This window comes from Sus scrofa, chromosome 9, assembly GCF_054392235.1.
Source record: "Sus scrofa isolate SSC_HxYL_T2T_F1_AM1 chromosome 9, Sscrofa_HxYL_maternal_Yorkshire_Landrace_v2.0, whole genome shotgun sequence".
Taxonomy (NCBI): Eukaryota; Metazoa; Chordata; class Mammalia; order Artiodactyla; family Suidae; genus Sus; species Sus scrofa.
The window spans coordinates 129,987,657-130,006,352 of NC_139391.1; the positions used below are offsets into that span (position 1 = coordinate 129,987,657).

The following is an 18,696-nucleotide window of genomic DNA, read 5'->3' on the forward strand; positions in this document are numbered from 1 at the left end:
GGTTGCAGATGCAGCTCAGATCTGACATTGCTATGGCTCTAGTGTAGGCCACTGGCTACAGCTCCAATTCAACCCCTAGCCTGGGAACCTCCTTATGCCATGGGTACAGCCCTAAAAGAGACAAAAAAAATATAAAATAAAGAATTCTGGAATCTACCAAAAGAGATATTCTACACCCAAAGACAATGAAGAAATCAGGATAAGATGGTAGGAAAGGGAAACTCACAATATAATCAATTCCCATACCTCCTAGGTAGGTAACACAAACTGGAAAATAATCATATCACAGAAGTTCTCTGATAGAAGTGAGAATTTTGAACTCTATGTCAGGCAATCCAGCTTGGGGGTCTGGCATTGGAAGGAGGAGCTCCCAGAGCATTTGGCTTTGAAGGTCAGTGGGGCTTGATTGCAGGAACTCCACAAGACTGGGGAAAACAGAGACTCCACTCTTGGAGGGTGCACACAAGGTCTGTATGCACTGGAACCCAGGACAAAGCAATGAATTCATAGACATCTAAGCCAGACCAACTTGCAGGTCTTAGAGGGTCTCCTGGGAAGGTGAAGGGTGGCTGTGGCTCTCTCTAGGACCATAAAAGCTGGTGGCAGAAATACTGAGGAGTATTTATTCATATACTTGAATTCTGCTGGAGCAGACATCTTGCTTGGGTCCTTGGCACAGAGGCCTGGCCCCACCCAACAGCCTGTGGTCTTCAGTGATGGGACACATCAGGATGAAAAACCAACGTGGTGGGAACATGGCCCAACCTATCAGTATACAGACTGCCCAAAGATTTCCCGAACTCTCAGCCACCTTCAGATATGTCCCTTGACAAAGCCCTGCCCACCAGAAGGCCAAGACCCAGGTCTACATGCCAGTTGAGTAGACACCACCCCTTTCTACCAGGAAGCCTGCTCAGACTTTAGAGCAGCCTCACCCACCAGGGGGAAGACATCAGAAGCAAAAAACTATAATCTTACAGTCTGCAGAACTGAATCCATAAATCCGGGTCAAAAACCTACCCTAGAACCAGCTAGTCCCTGGCCCTTGGGTGATGAGAGGGGAATGTACTGCTGGGACATTAGGACTATCCCTTACAGAGGGCTACTTCTCCAAGATCAAGAAATACAACTAACCTTCCACTACATAAACATACAAATAGAAATTTGACAAAAATAAGTTGGCAAAGGAATATATTCCAGACAAAGGAACAAGATACAACCCCAGAAGAACAACCAAGTGACAAGGAAATAGGCCATATCCCCATAAAAAACCCAGAATAATGATCATAAATATGACTCAACAACTCAGGGAGAGAATGGATGAACAGGGTGAGAAGTTATAGGAAGTTTTTAATAAAGAGTTAGAAATATAAAGAATAACTGAACAGAGTTTAAGAATACAATAACTAAAATGAAAAATACACTAGAAATATTTAATAGCAGAATAAATGAGGCAGAAGAACAGGTAAGTGAGCTGGAAGACCAACTGGTTGAAATAACTGCTATGGAATAGAATAAAGAAAAATGAAAAGAAATGAGGACAGTTTAAGAGACCTCTGGGACAATGTCAAACACACCAACATTCACATTATAAGAGTTCCAGAAGGAGAAGAGAGAGAGAAAGGGCCTAAGAAAATATTTGAAGAGATAATTTTCACAAAATGGGAAAGGAAACAGTCATCCAATTTCAGGACGCACAAGGAGTCCCATACAGGATTAACACAAAACAGACTAATCAAAATATTAAAAGCAAGAAGGGAAAAACAACAAATAACATACAAGAAAATGCCTATAAGGTTATCAGCTGATTGTTCAGCAGAAACTCTGCAAGCCAGAAGCGAGTGGCACAATATATTTAAAGTGATGAAAGGGTAAGACCTACAACCAAGAATACTGTACCAAACAAGGATCTCATTCAGATTTGTTAGAGAAATCAGAAGCTTTACAAACAAGAAAAAGCTGAAAGAATTCAGCACCACCAAAACTTTACAAGCTTTACAACAGATGCTAAAGAAACTTCTCTGGGTGGAAAAGAAAAGGCCTCAACTAGAAACAAAAAAATTATAGCATGAGAAAGCTCACCAGTAAAGGCAAATATAGAGTTAAGGTAGGATATCATCCACATACAAATATGATACCTAAATCAGTAATCCTGAGAGGAAGAGAGTACAAAAGCAGGATATTTCAAATGTATTTGAAAACAGATCAGTAACTTAAAACATGCTGTATCACAATCTGATGGTAACTGCAAGCTAAAAATCTGTAATAGATATATACACAAAAAAGAAAAAGGAATCCAAACCCAATGCTAAGGACAGTCATCAAATCACAAAAGAGAAAAAAAGAGGAAAGGAAGAAAAAAGATCTATAAAAACAAATCCAAAAAATTTAAAAAATGGTAACAAGAACATATATATATTGACTATTACCTTAAATGTCAATGGATTAAATGCTCCAACCAAAAAACTTTGGCTGAATGGATGCAAAAATAAGACATATATGCTGCCTATAAGAGACCCACTTTAGATCTAGGGGCACATATAGACTGAAAGCGAGTGAATGGAAAAATTTATTCCATGCAAATGGAAATCAAAAAAGCTGGAGTAGCAGTATCAGATAAAGTAAGACTAAAATATCAGACAAATCGGACAAAATCAACTTTAAAGTAAAGACAAAGATGGATACTACATAATGATCAAGGGATCAATCCAAAAAGAAAATATAAAAATTATATATGCACCCAACATAGGAGCACCACAAAATATAAGGCAACTATTAACAGATATAAAAAGAGAAATTGACAGTAACAATCATAGTGAGTGATTTCAAGACCCAACTTACATCAAAGGACTGATCATAGAGACAGAAAAACAATAAAGAAACACAGGCCTTAAATGACACATTAGGACAGATAAACTTAATTTATATTTATAGAATATCCCATCTGAAAGAAGTAGAATACACATTCTTCTCAAGTGCCCATGGAATATTCTCCAGGATAGAGCACATTCTGGGCCACAAAGCAAGGCTCAGTAAATTTAAGAAAACTGAAATCATATCAAGCATCTTTTCTGACCATAACACTATGAGACCAGAAATCAACTACAAGGGAAAAAAAAAAAAAACTGGAAAAAACCCAAACATGTGGAAGCTAAACAATATACTACCTAACAACTAATGTATCACTGAAGAAATCAAAGAGGAAATCACAAAATACCTAGAGACAAATGAAAACACCAAAAGCAAAAGCAGATATAAGAAGTTTATAATAATACAAGCTTACCTTAGGAAACAAAAATCTCAAACAACCAATCTTATACCTAAAGCAGCTAGAGAACTAGAAAAAGAAGAATGAAACCCAAAGTTAGTAGGATGAAAGAAATCATAAAGATCAGAGCATAAATAAACAAAATAGAGACCAAAACAGAAAAGATCAATGAAACTAAAAGCTGGTTCTTAGAAAATATCAAGAAAATTTGTAAGCCTTTAGCCAGACTCATCAAGGAAAAAAAAGGGGAGAGGGCCCAAATCAGTAAAATTAGAAATGAAAAGAAGTTACAACTGACACCACAGAAACACAAAGGACTGTAAGAAGCTACTATAATCAGCTATATATGAGAATAAAATGGACAATGCAGAAGAAATGGATACATTTTTAGAAAGGTGTAATCTCCCAAAACTGAATCAGGAAGAAACAGAAAATATGAATAGACCAAGCACAAGTACTGAAACTGAATCTGTTATTTTAAAACTTTCAATAAATAGAAGTCCAGGACCAGATGGCTTTACAGGCAAATTCTACCAAACATTTAGAGAAGAGCTAATACCTGTCCTTCTGACACTATTCCAAAAAATTGCAGAGCAATGAACACCGCAATCACTGTGATACCAAAACTAAAGATACCACAAAAAAAGAGAATTATAGGCCAATATCACTGATAAACAGACACCAAAATCCTTAGCAAAATACTAGCAAACTGAATCCATCCATGCCTTAACAGGATTATAAACCATGATCAAGTGAGATTTATCCTAGGATGCAAGAGGTTTTCAATATCCACAAATCAATCAGTGTGATACACCACATTAACAAACTGAAGAATAAAAACCATTATGATCCTCTCAATAGAAGTAGAAAAAGCTATTGATCGAATTCAAATCCATTTATGATAAAAAAATCTCCAGAAAGTGGACATAGAGGAAATCTACCTCAACACTAATAAAGGGCATATATGACACATCCACAGCTAATGTCATTCTCAACAATGAAAATCTGCAAACATTTCCTCTGAGATCAGGAACAAGACAAAGATGTCCACTCTCACCACTTTTACCAACAGTGTCTAGCCACAGCGATCAGAGTAAAAATAAATGTAATCCAAATATGAAAAGTAAAAATTGTCATTGTTTGCAGATGGCATGATACAATACAAAGAAAATTCTATAGACATGACCAAAAACTACCAGAACTCAATGAATTTGATAAAGTTGCAGGATACAAAATTATACAAAAAATCTGCATTTCTAATATGCTAATAATGAAAGATCAGAAAGAAAAACTAAGGAAACAATTCCATTTATCATCACATCAAAAAGAATAAAATACTTAGAAATATATCTACTAAGGAGGTAAAAGATCTATACTTCAAAAACTATTAAGAATTCCAATGAAAAAATAAAAGAATGACATGAACAGATGGAAAGATACACCGTGTTCATGAACTGGAATAATCAATATTGTTGAAATGACTCTACTACCCATGGTAATCTACAGATTCAATGAATCCCTTTCAAATTACCAGTAGCATTTTTTGCAGAACTAGAACAAAAAATTTTAAATTTGTATGAAAAATACATTTAAATTTGTATGAAAAACACGAGAAAAATTAAAAATTTTTTGTTCTAGTTCTGTAAAAAAAAATACAGAACACAGTGTATCTTTCCATCTGTTCATGTCATCTTTGATTTCTTTCATCCCTGATTATTAAAGAAATGCAAATCAAAACTACCATGAGATACCACCTCATACCAGTCAGAATGGCCATCATCAGTAAGTCCACAAATAACAAGTGCTGGAGGGAGTATGGAGAAAAGGGAACCCTCCAGCACTGTTGGTGGGAATGTAAGCTGGTACAGCCACTATGGAGAACAGTATGAAGGTACCTTAGAAAACTATGACCGATAGAACTACCACATGACCCAGCAACCCCACTCTTTGGCATATACCCAGACAAAACTTTGCTTAAAAAAGACACATGCACCCGCATGTTCATTGCAGCACTATTCACAATAGCCAAGACATGGAAACAATCCAAATGTCCATCAACAGATGATTGGATTAGGAAGATGTGGTATATATACACAATGGCATACTACTCATCTATAAAAAAAATAACAAAATAATGCCATTTGCAGCAACATAGATGGAATTGGAGACTCTCGCACTGAGTGAAATAAGTCAGAAAGAGAAAGACAAATACCATATGGTATCACTTATATCTGGAATCTAATAAATAGCACAAATGAACCTTTCCACAGAAAAGATGATCATGGACTTGGAGAACAGACTTGTGGTTGCCTAGGGGGAGGGGGAGTGAGTGGGGTGGGTTGAGAGCTTGGGGTTAATGGATGCAAACTATTGCTTTTGGAATGGATTAGCAATGAGATCCTGCTGTATAGCACTGAGATCTATGTCTAATCACTTATGATGGATAATGGGAGAAAAAAGAATGTATACATGATTGTGTAACTGGGTCACTATGCTGTACATTAGAAAAAACTGTATTGGGAAAGTAACAGTAAAAAAAAGAAGATGTGGTACCTATACACAATGGAATACTACTCAGCCATTACAAGGAACAAAATAACGGCATTTTTAGCAACATGGATGGACATAGAAATTACCATGCTAAGTGAAGTCAGTCAGACAATGAGACACCAACATCAAGTGCTATCACTTACATGTGGAATATGAAAAAATGACAGAATGAATTTCTTTGCAGAACAGATACTGACTCACAGACTTTGAAAAACTTACAATTTCCAACAGACATAGGTTGGGGGGTGAGGGGATGTGCTGGGGGTTTGGGACGGAAATGCTACAAAACTGGATTGTGATGATCATTGTACAACTATAAATGTAATAAATTCATTGAGTAATAATAATAAAAAAAAAGACCCTGAACAGCCAAAGTAATCTTCAGAAAGAAAAGTGGAGCTATGGAGTTCCTGCCATGGTGCAGCAGAAACAAATCCAACTAGGAACCATGAGGTTGTGGGTCCGATCCCTGGCCTCGCTCAGTGGGTTAAGGATCTAGTGTTGCTGTGAGCTGTGGTGTAGGTCACAGATGCGGCTCAGATCTGGCATTGCTGTGGCTGTGGTATCGGCTGGAAGCTGAAGCTCCGATTAGACCCCTAGCCTGGGAACCTCCATATGACACTAATACAGCCCTTAAAAGCAAAAAAAAAAAAAAAAAAGTGGAGCTAGAGGAATCAGGATCCCTGACTTAAGACTGTACTACAGAGCTATGGTCATTAAAACAGTATGGTACTGGCACAAAAACAAATATATATCGGTGGAACATGACAAAAGCCCAGAAATAAACCCACACACCTATGTTAAATTAATTGACAAAGGAGGCAAAAATATACAATGGAGAAAAGAGTCTCTTTAATAAGTGGTGCTGGGAAAACCAGACATCTACATGTACAAAAATGAAATTGAACATTCTCTGATACCATACACAAAAATAAACTCAAAATGGATTAAAGACCTAAGTGTAAAACTGGACACTATAAAAATACTAGAGAAAAAAAACATAGGTAGAACACTCTTCGACATAAATGGCAGCAACATCTTTTTGGATCCATTTTCTAGAGTAACAGCAATAAAAACAAAATCAAATGGGACCCAATCAAACTTAAAAGCTTTTGCATAGCAAAGGAAACCATAAACAAAATAAAAAGACAACATACAGAATGGGAGAAAACATTAGCAAATGATGTGACTGACAACTGATTAATCTCCAAAATATACAAACAGCTCATATAGCTCAATATCAACAAACAAACCACCACATCAAAAAATGGGCAGAAGATCTAAATAGACATTTCTCTAAAGAAGACATGCAGAGGGCCAAAAAGCACATGAAAAGATGCTTGACATCACTAATTATGAGAGAAATGCAATAAAATGTACAATGAGGTATCACTTCACATTGGTCAGAATGGCCATCATCAAAAAGTCTACAAAATAAATGCTGGAGAGGGTGTAGCGAAAAAGGAACCCTTCCACACTGTTGGTGGGAATGTAAATTGGTACAGTCACTATGGAGAACAGTATGGATTTCCTCAAAAAACTAAAAATAGAGCTACCATATTATCCTGCAATCCCACTCCTGGACATATATCTAAGGAAAACTATCATTTGAAAAGACATACATGCACCCCAAAGTTCACGGCAGCACTATTTATGGCAGCTAAGACATGGAAACAACCTAAATGTGTATCAACAGAGGAATGGATAAAGAAGATCTAGTACATATATACAATGGAGTATTACTCATCCATAAATAAGAAGGAATAATGCCATTTGCAACAACATGGACGGATCTAGAGATTATCATACTAAGTGAGGTAAATCAGAGAGAAAAAGAAAAATATCATACAGTATCAATCATATGTGTAATCTTTTAAAAATGATACAAATGAATTCATATATAGAAGAGAAACTGACCCACCCATAGTCATAGAAAACTTATTACCAAAGGAGAAACAATGGTGGAAGGATAAATTGAGAGTCTGGGATTGGCATTTATACACTATTATATATAAAATAATCAACAAGGACCTACAATACAGCATAGGGAATTATACTCTATATTGGAATAACATATAAAGGGAAAAGAATTTAAAAAAGAATATATGGATGTACAACAATCACTTTGTTGTACAGCAGAAATTACCACATTGTAAAATATAAATAAAAATAAAGCTAAATTACAGCTATAAAAGCAATCATTATAAGGGCAAAAAAATGTATAAAGAGCATAAAATGTATGAAGAAATAACTTGTGTGACAATAGAACAACGGAGGGGAAAGGGATGAAGCCTAAGTTTTTGTATAGTATTGACGTTAAGTTGCTTTCTAAATTTTTTTTAAAAATTTATTTATTTATTTATTTATTTTTGGCTTTTTTTTAGGGCCATACCCATGGCATATGGAAGCTCCCAGGCTAGGGGTCGAGCTGGAGGTATAGCTGCCAGCCTATGACACAGCCACAGCAACATGGGATCTGAGCCGAATCTGTGACCTATGTCATATGTCACAGCAATGCTAGATCCTCAACCCACTGAGCGAGGCCAGGGATCGAACTTGTATCTTCATGGATATTAGGCTGGTTCATTACTATTGAGCCACAACGGCAACTCCCTTAAGCTGCTTTTTTAAAATTGAGATAATTAACATATAACCTTAATTTCATGTGTACAACATGATTCAATATTTGTATGTATTGTGAAATGATCACCATAACTTTAGTTAGCATTCATCACTACATGTACATTTTTTCTTCTCGTGAAGAAGAATTTTAGGATTTGTTCTCTTCGCAACTTTCAAGTATAGCCTACAGTATTATTAACTATAGCCACCATGTACATTACATCCCATGACTCACACCTGGAAGCTCGTACCTTTTTAACTCCCTTCTCTTATTACATCTACCTCCCAACCCCACCGCTGGCAACCACCCATCTGTTCTCTGTATCTCTAAGTTCCGTTTTTTTGTGTGTTTTAGATTCCACATATAAGTGATATATTTATCTTTCTCTTAGTTCACTTAGTGTAGTGCCCTCAAAGTCTATTCATGTTATTACAAATGGCACCATTCCCTTTTTATGGATAAAAATATTCCAAATTGTGTATGTGTATATATACATGTGTGTGTGCACACAATACAGTATATGTATATACACATATACATACACACGTTTTCTTTATCCATTCTTCCACTGATGGACACTAGCTTCCTTCTACATCTTGGCTATTATAAACATTGCTCAAATGAACAAGGGGGTGCACGTACCTGAAATTTTCTCATTTCCTTTGGGTAAATACCCAGAAGTGCAACTGCTAGATGATGTGGTAGTTCTATCCTTAATTTTTTGAGGTGCTTTGTTTTCTGCAGTGGCTACATCAATTTATATTCCTAGGGCACAAGTGCCCCCTTTTTGCACATGCTCACCAATACTTATTTCTTGCCTATTTGAAAGAGACAGTCTAATAGGTGAGAGGTGATAACTCCGAATAATTAGTGATGCTGAGCAACTTTTCATGTTAACTTTTGGTTATCCATACATCTCCTTTGGAAAAATGTCTATTTAGATCCTATGCTCATTTTTAAACCAGATTTTTTTATGCTAGTGAGTTATATGAGTTCTTTATGTATTTTAGAAGTTAACCCTTTGTCAGATATATGAGTTGCACATATTTCCTCCCATTTGGTCGGCTGCCTTTTTATTTTGTTAATGGTTTCATTTGCTGTGCAGAAGCTTTTAGTTTGACATAATTCCATGTGCTTAATTTTGTTTTTCTTGTCTTTGTTTTTGGTGTCAAATCCAAAAAACATCATGAAGATCAGTGTCGAGGAGCTTACTACTGTTTTCTTCTAGGAAGCTGGTCTTAATATAAACTAGATTGCTATAAATTAATATGTTAATTATAATTCTCAGGGCAATCACTGAGAAAATAACTAAAAAACATATAGTAAACGAGTCAAAGGAATTAAGATAATAAAGTAGAAAGTATAAGAATGGAGAAAAGAGAGAAACAAATTAAGAAATAATACAGGAGTTCCCGTCGTGGCGCAGTGGTTAACGAATCTGACTAGGAACCATGAGGTTGCGGGTTCAATCCCTGGCCTTGCTCAGTGGGTTAACGATCCGGCGTTGCCGTGAGCTGTGGTGTAGGCTGCAAACGCGGCTCGGATCCCGCGTTGCTGTGGCTCTGGCGTAGGCCGGCGGCTACAGCTCCGATTTGACCCCTAGCCTGGGAACCTCCATATGCTGTGGGAGCGGCCCAAGAAATAGCAAAAAGACAAAAAAAAAAAAAGAAATAATACACAATACACACAGAAAACTAATAGAAAACAGCACACATAAAGCCTACCTTAGCAGTAATCATATTATATATGAATGGATTAAACTCTATAATCAAAGGCAGAGCTTATTAGAATGAGTATTTAGAAACGTGATCCAACTAAGGTGATGCCTATGAGAGAGAGACTTTGGATTGAAAGACACAAATAGGTCTAAAGCAAAAACACAGAGAATGACAGACAACATAAACAACAACCACAGGAGAGCTGGAGGAGCTATATGGCTATAATATATGACAAAAAATTTAGACAAGATTACTAGAGACAAAGGAGAATATTTTATAACTCTAAGAATCAATCCATCAGTTAGACACAAGAATTATAAATATGTATGCACCTTACAATAGACCAAAAACATGAAACAAACTGACATAACTATAAGGAGAAATATAAAATCGAAAATAGTGGAGACTTCAATACCACACTTTCAGTGATGGTAGACTAACTAGGCAGCAATTAGACTTGAACAATGCTACAAACTAACTAGGTCTAACAGATATCTATAGAACACTCTAACCAACACAAGCAAAATACACACTTTTCAAGTGTCGATGCAACATTCTCTTAAGAATGACCGTATGTTAGAAGTACTGTACAGACCATAAATAAAGCCTCAATATACTTAAAAGGATTAAAGTCATACAAGGAATGTTCTTCAACCACAATGAGATTAAAAAAATCAATAGGAAACTTGGAAAATTCACAAGGATGTGAAGTTAAACAACATACTCCTACATAGCTAATGAGTCAAAGAAGACACCACAAAGGAAATGATAAAATATTTTGAGACAAATGAAAACGAAAATGCAGCATACCCAGGCTTATAGGATGCACCTAATGCAGTACTTAGAGGGCAAGTTACAGCTACAAATGCTTATGTTACAAAAAGAATCTCAAATAATCTGTTTTTCCATTTCAAGAAGCTAGAAAAAGCAAACAAAACCCAAAACAAACAGAAAGAAGGAAATAGATTATAGTGGAAGTGAACTATAGAATAGAGAAAAAACAAAACCAAAAGTTGGTTCCTCAAAAATAAAAGTACTAATCCTTCAGCCAAATGAAAAAATGCAGACTCAAATTATCAACAAGAGGAATGAATGGGAGGCAATCTCTATTGGCCTTATGGAAGTAAAGAGGATAAGAAAATACCATGACCAATAAAACACTAACAAATTAGATGACCCAGATAAAAGAGAAATTACTAGAAAGATACAAACTGACTCAAGAAATAGGCATTCTGAATACACCTGTAACAAGTAAAGAGGCTGAATTAGAAAAAAAAATTCCCACAACATGGTCCAGGATAAGAGAGCTTCATTAAAGAATTCGGCCAAACATTTCAAGAATCAAACACCACTCTTTCATAAACTCTTACAAAAAATAGAAAATGGAACATTTCCCAATTCATTCTATGAAGTATTTTTCTGATAACAAAACCAGAAAAAGACATAAGAAAACTACAGACCAATATCCCTTATTAGTATATGTATAAAATTTCTTAAGAAAATACTAGCAAATAGAATCCAGCAGCATGTAGAAGCAGCCTACACGATGACCAAATGGGATCTACCCCAGGATTGTAAGGAACATTTAACATGTGAAAAAAAAAATCAGCATTACATCATTACTAACAGACAAAATTGAAATGATCACCTCAAAAGACAACAAAACCCAACTGTATATGGACTAAATGTGTATGTTTCTCCCAAGCTTACATTTTGATGGTATGAGGAGACGGGGCCTCAGGTCATGGGGGTAGAACCCTCGTAACTGAGATGAGCGCCCTCACAAGAAGAGACACGAGAGTTTGCTTCTCTGTCTTTGGGCACCGCAAGAAGACAGTCACCTATAAACTGGCAAGAGATCTCTCACCATAATCCAGCCATGCTGGCACCCATTCCTGACACTTCCCAGCCTCTGAAACTGTGAGAAATACATGTTTGTTGTCTAAGCCACCCAGGAATGGGCATTTGTTGCAGCAGCCCAGAGACACCAATGAGCCTGTCACAGTTAAGACACTCATTCAGTCAAGGCCACCCGTGAAGTCACCACAGCTCATGATCAGAACGTGAAAGACTGCCTCCCTCTACCATCAGGAACAAGGCAGGATGTCCAGTCCTCCTACTTCCATCCAGCATTGCGCTTGAGGATCTAGCCAAGCTAATTTAACTAGATAAACAAAATAAGTGATATTCGGGTTGGAAAGAGGAAGTAATACTATCCACATTTGCAGATGACAGTCTTACATATGGAAAATCCAAAGGAAGACACACACTCTCGGGCTGCACCTCAAAGGCCTGCAAGCCTGGCAATTGCCCAGCCTCAAGAATGAAGGAAGAACCCAGAGAGTGACAGCAACATCAACAGTTTATTAGGCACAGGATCTTACACATCCACAACAAAAGGTCCTGGAGCAACACGCCCCTCTGTATGGCAGAAGGCGAGCAGGACATAGCAGCAATCTTTACTACTCAGGGAGACAGGGAGGCTACCATTTACAAGGGGAATTGACTCAGGTTGGCTCATCAGTTACCAGGGAGACCAGCAGCTGTGGCAGGGGGCAAGCACCTAGGCAGCTACTGATTAAGCCCTATAATTAAGAGGACTGGAAGGTCAAGTGAGTGAAGCAGGGATTGGTTGAGCGAGGGATATACAGAGAGCAAGAGAACAGCCATCTTGAACGGCCTGACCACACAGCCTATCCCTAGATACCATGCCCGGCCCTTACAGTCTTGGTCTGCCCCTCTTCAGAGGTACCCCTGGGGTCCAGTATGTAGACACACTGCAACCAAGTACCACAGAGAACAGCACCTAAAGAGCTCAAGAGCATGGGAGAGTAAGCCAGGTGCCGGGCCTGAGGGACAGGAAGAAGATGAGTCTTCAATCAGCCCCCCATGGTCACATTAACCAGGTCCGTTTTCCATGACAACTCACTGCAGCCTCAGCCACCAGACTCATTTTGAAGTGAGGCCTCCGTGATCGCCCAGTCCTTGAACAAATACCCTTCACTCAGGCAAGACAGGGCATGTGAGATGTTTGAACAAGCCCAGTACAGAGGAGATCGTGACCATTAAGCAAAATACAAGCAGTAACAGTGTCCTGAGATGACACCCCAGCCTGTGGTTTTTGTCCTGGCCTGCAGCACCAGACAGTCTGACAACCCTCAGTCCCCACAGCCCAGCTGGTTCTGAACACCAGGGCAGCGGTGTAACAGAGCACAAGGCTAATATAATGGCGCCTTTCTCCAATAGTGAGCCCTGATTAATTACCTTAGTCATCTCAGGTGGGGCCAAGGAGAAAACAGGTGAAATCTGGACGACCCCTTCTAATCCTAAACCCAAACCACTGGGGACTTACCTGCCAGTCCTAGGGCCATTTTATAACGTGTTTCCCTGGGGGTAGATCCTGTGCCAAGGGCCTAAGTTATTGTCCTGACCAATAATTGGCCATGGTCCTTCCATGGTCAACAGCTGAACTTGGATGGTGTTGCCTAGTCGCCTCTGGGTTAACATGGCACAGGCACTGGAATGTTCAATTACAGTTGGTAGGGCCTGAGGTAGCTTCCGGTCCATGCATTGAGAGCCAGTTCCCCACCTCAGTTGCTGCTTAAGTATTCATCCTTTCAATCAGCCCAGCAACAGGGGGGTGGTAGGGCAGGTGGAAATGCCAGTGTATGTCACTTTTACTGGCCCCTTCCTGAACTTCATTGCTGGTAAAGTGGGTTCCTTGGTCACTATTAATGTCCATGGCCTGACGTCATGAACAGCTGTTTTAGACTCTGAATAGCGATTTTTTTTTTTTTTGCATGACTCCACAACTCTCAAAGGCCTTCTATAATGTCTTCCACCTGTTGTAATGCATTGTAGACTGAACACAGCTGTCGTTCCATCACACCACACTACTGCTTCTGCCCCCTTCCATAGCTGGGACCCGAAGCCCAAGGGTACTCTGATTACTTTTCATTGTCACAGGTCCCAACCAAACACTTCTGGGTAACTGGCCACTTCCAATTCATAAGCCTGTCCCTGAATTAATATCCCTAAAGCCTGTGTTTAAATGCTTAGGGCTGGTGGGTCAGGAGTAGGCTTACCTTTCCCAACTAGATAACACTCAAGTATCTGACAGATAGTCCAAGTCCCTGAATTCTGTCTGTATTCACCAGCCATCCCTGTGGAGTCAATTGAGCCATGAGCATGGGGCTGATGCTTTCCAATGGAAAGAGGCTCTGAGGTTGACAGGGTATTGTCAATAGAATGGGAGAGAAAGACATCCCTCCTGGTGGTCACTTGCCTCTACCCTGGGAGAGGGAGCTGCTCTTCATCTGTGCCCTCGGGGACAGGGGCCTCTGTGACCTTGTCCCAACCTTTTTCCTCTTCATCAGTGCTCTCAGTAGGATGCCACACCCTGGACTCCCAATTTGGATGGGCCAGGACCAACTGGGCTCTCTTAACATTCCCCATTCATCCAGGACAGCAGCCACAGAGCCCCACATGCTAGTGGGTGCCCCCCTCGGGACTACCCCCCCCCCCAACTTTTCATTCCCTGTCCTTATTTCCTAGTATCTCAGTGCTCACAGGAGTTTCCTCAGCCTCCTGGCTAGTTCAACTATTGTGGGGCGGCACCCCGCAGGCCTGAAAGCCTTGTAATTACCCAGCCTTGTGACTGAAGAAAGAGCCCAGAGACAGAGAGAGACAGCAACAGAAACACTGATAGTTTATTGGACAGGGGCATCTTACAAGTCTGAAGCTGAAAGTCCTGGAGCATCACCTCTCTGAATATGGCAGACAGCAGGCAAGACACTGCAGCAACCTCCACTGCCAGGAGGGTGGGGGGCAGGGGAAGGAAGCTACTATTTATAGGGGGAATTAACATCATGTTGGCTCATCAGTTACCAAGGAAACCAGTGCGTGGGGCAGGGGGCAAGCATGTAGGCAGTTACTGATTAAGCCCTATAATTAAAAGGATTGGATAGTCATGTGAGTGAGGCAGGGACTGGTCAAGCAGAGACTATACAGAGAGCAAGAGAACAGCCACCTTGAATGGCCTGACCACACCCCACCCCCCAACACACACACAGAGACACAAATACACTGCTAGAACTCATAAGCGAATTCAGCAAGGTTGTATGATACAAGATCAATACACAAAAATTAACTGTATTTCTATGAACTTGGCACTATGCAAACTAAAAATTAAAGAAACAATTCCATTTACCATAGCATCAAAAAGAGTAAAATACTTAAGAATAAGATTAGCAAAATTAACACTTGCGCACCGAAAACTACAAAACATCTTTCAATGAATTAAAAAGGATATAAATAAATGGAAAGATATCCCATGATCATCAATCAGAAAACTTCATGTTGTGAAGATAGAAACACTCCCCTCAACTGATCTACAGATACAATGCAATTCCTATCAAGATTCAAACTGTCCTTTTCTTTACGGGAAAGGACGAGCCCATGCTAAAATTCATGTGGAAATCCAAGAGACCTAGAAAGCCTAAACAATTTTGAAAAAGAATAACAAAGTTAAATCACACTTCTTTACGTAAAAAGCTATTGTGAGGCATTACGATTGGTATATGCATTGATGGAACAGAATTGAGAATCTAGCAATAAACCCTTACATTTGTGGTTAATTTATTTTTGACAAGGTTGTCAAGATAGTTCAATAAAAGAAAGAAACAGATAACCATGTGCAAAAGAGTGAAGGTGGACTCTTATCACACCTTATGAAAAATTAACTCAAAATGTATCAAAGATCTAATGTGTAAGATATATATGATAAAAAGATATGTGATATATACATATATATGATAAAACTTTTAAAAGAAAACATAGAACTAAGTCTTTGTGGCTTTGAATCTAGCAATGGATTCTTAGATAAGACATCAAAAGCACAAGCAACAACAAAAATATAAACTGGACTTCATCAAATTAAAAACTTTTGTGTTTCAAAGGACAACATCATGAAAGTGAAAAGATGATTCCCAGAATGGGAGAAAATATTTGCAAATTATATATTTCACAAAAGACTTGTATCTAGACTATATAAAGAACTTACAACTCAACCAGTTTTCATTGGTTCATGCGGCCTATGAAGGGGATTGGGGCTATTGGGGGTATTTGAAGCAGTGGTTCCCAAACTCTAGTGTATCCAAGAATACAGTTTGCCAGACGTATCATATAAAACACTGAATGTCCAGTCAAATTTATATTTCAGATAAACAATAATTTTTTAATACATACAAGTAAGCCCCATGCAATGTTTGAGACAAATTTAACTGGATGTCCTGTATTGCATGCGGCAATTTTACCCAAAAATCACCTTGAGACTTCTTACATGCAGATTCTCAGCCCAAGGTGCCCTCATTACCAGCCCCTGAGGACTCTGATATGGGTGTCCAGGCCACATTTTAAAAAACACTGATGAGATTCTCTGAATGAGTCATAAAAACTTCCACAATAGCTTCCAGACTCCTTAGAGCTATTCATATTCCAAACTAACATATAGCATGGAACTGCAGGTTTTGCAAATATCGATGCTATGAAATAAGAATATCAAATAAAAAGGGTAAATCAAAGCAAAGCAAAATAAAACAACAGCAGCAGCAGTGACGGCAATAGCAAAAACCCATGAAAGACTCCAACCAGGTACCTTAAGTGATTTTCCTGCCGTATTCCTGGGAAAAAGTGCTCAGCCCAAGCAGACTGGGGCAAGCACCTTGTGCAAGAGGACACACAGACCGTTATCCACTTTTTCCATTATTTCCTTCAGGTCACCCAAGGTTAGACACTTTGCTCTAAATCAGGCTCTGAATGCAGCTCTGAACACATTCCTTCCAACACACTACAGGGCTGGAAACCACCACAACCATTGCAGGAACCCCCAGAGACCATGGAACACTACATCCAGTACGAGCCTTCAGTGGAATAAAGACCAGAGAGTGCTGGACGGTGAGTAGATTTCTGCTCTAGTTGCTGAAATTCACATACATCAGCTACTTTAAGTCATGAAGGTTTCCCAAAGTAGGCTGACTGTAAAAGTATGTCCTTCCACCAGGACTAAACCCCTGAGAGGGTGCAACCCCCCTCCATCACATCTGCAAGGGCTCGAGGAAAAAACCCAACTCACTTTCCATCCACAGCCTCGACAATCTTGACCTCAATCTCCTGCTCGTAGAGTGTGCGTAACATCCGGTCCCGCCTGTCCTTTCTACGCTTGAGGTTAATCATGAAAATCTAATGCAAGAAGAGAAAGGGAAAAGAAACACAGGTTATTCAAGTCTTATTTTAGGCTGTTTGAAAAATGAAGTAAATGTGGAGTTCCCGTTGTGGTTCAGTGGTTAATGAATCCGACTAGGAACCATGAGGTTGTGAGTTCTGATCCCCAGCCTCACTCAGTGGGTTGAGGATCCGGCGTTGCTATGAGCTGTGGTGTAGGTCACAGACAAGGCTCCGATCCCGCATTGCTGTGGCTCTGGCGTAGCCCAGCGGCTACAGCTCCAATTAGACCCCTAGCCTGGGTACCTCCACATGCCGAGGGAGCGGCCCTAGAAATGGCAAAAAGACAAAAAAAAAAAAAAAAAAAGGAAAAGATAGGGAAAACTGTGGTGAAGGTTTGTTTATATTTCCTATTGGGTCAAAGAGTTATTCTTCAGGAGGCCAAAGGCGAATTAAACCCAAACATTCAAGGCTAAGGGGTAGGAAGCAGTTTGGCAAGTGGTTAGATTTATCAGCAGAACTAAGTTTACATCCCGTTATTTCCGAAGTGTTTGCCTTGAACCAGTTCCTATGCCTCAGTTTCCCCATCTGTACAACTGAGATAATACTGGTCTTATCACCTTGGAATAAAATATCGGCTATTGTTATCATTTACATCTGCCGTAGGAAAATTTAAAGTCCTTCAAAGAATAAGAAAAATCTAGTCTTAACAAGTTCCTTTTATTTCCAAAAGTTCCAAACTGAATTATCAAGATCTTAATTTTAATAGTTTCTGTTCCAGAAAACTTCAACTGTCTTAGCATTTTTCTGAAAGAAATAAAGAGAAAGAGTCCTGCCCTTGGGGGCAGCCTTGTGAGGAAAGGCTAATGATTCCCAAATGGACCTGGGGGGAACCTTAGAGAGGGAGCAGGTACTGGCCCATGAAGTCCCCAAAAGGTGCATTCGGACTGTCCCCCAAGAGGGCTGGGTTCACCTGCAGCCCCTCACCTTAACCCCGACATTTCCTATGACTGAACTAAATACACACAACATGACACTATTACAAGGAGTTACAGAGATAATGAGGCTGGCCTGCCCATCCCGATTGAAGGAGCCACAGAAGTACCCAGAGCCTCAGGAATCTTATTACCGGTAACTATGTGTTTTAATAAGGCCCTTTTCACTAAAAAACTTACTATGAACATTAAACTAGTCCTCTAAGAGAGGGAGAGGTCAGCTGCCAGCAAGAAATACTGAGCAGGGAGTTCCTGTGGTGGCGCAGTGGTAACAAACCCAACTAGGATCTACGAGGATGTGGGTTCAATCCCTGGCCTTGC

General features: G+C 39.3%; 1 protein-coding gene across 2 annotated transcripts in view; it reads right to left on the reverse strand.

Annotated features, from left to right (window-relative positions):
• Nucleotides 1-18,696, reverse strand: part of COLGALT2 (collagen beta(1-O)galactosyltransferase 2) — a 142,645-nt gene that overhangs the window by 11,077 nt on the left and 112,872 nt on the right. For both annotated transcript variants that reach the window (XM_084977964.1, XM_003482738.5), the window contains one exon: nucleotides 17,292-17,398. In XM_084977964.1, coding sequence (XP_084834090.1) covers nucleotides 17,292-17,398 — 107 coding nt within the window. The remainder of the gene's footprint in view (nucleotides 1-17,291; nucleotides 17,399-18,696) is intronic.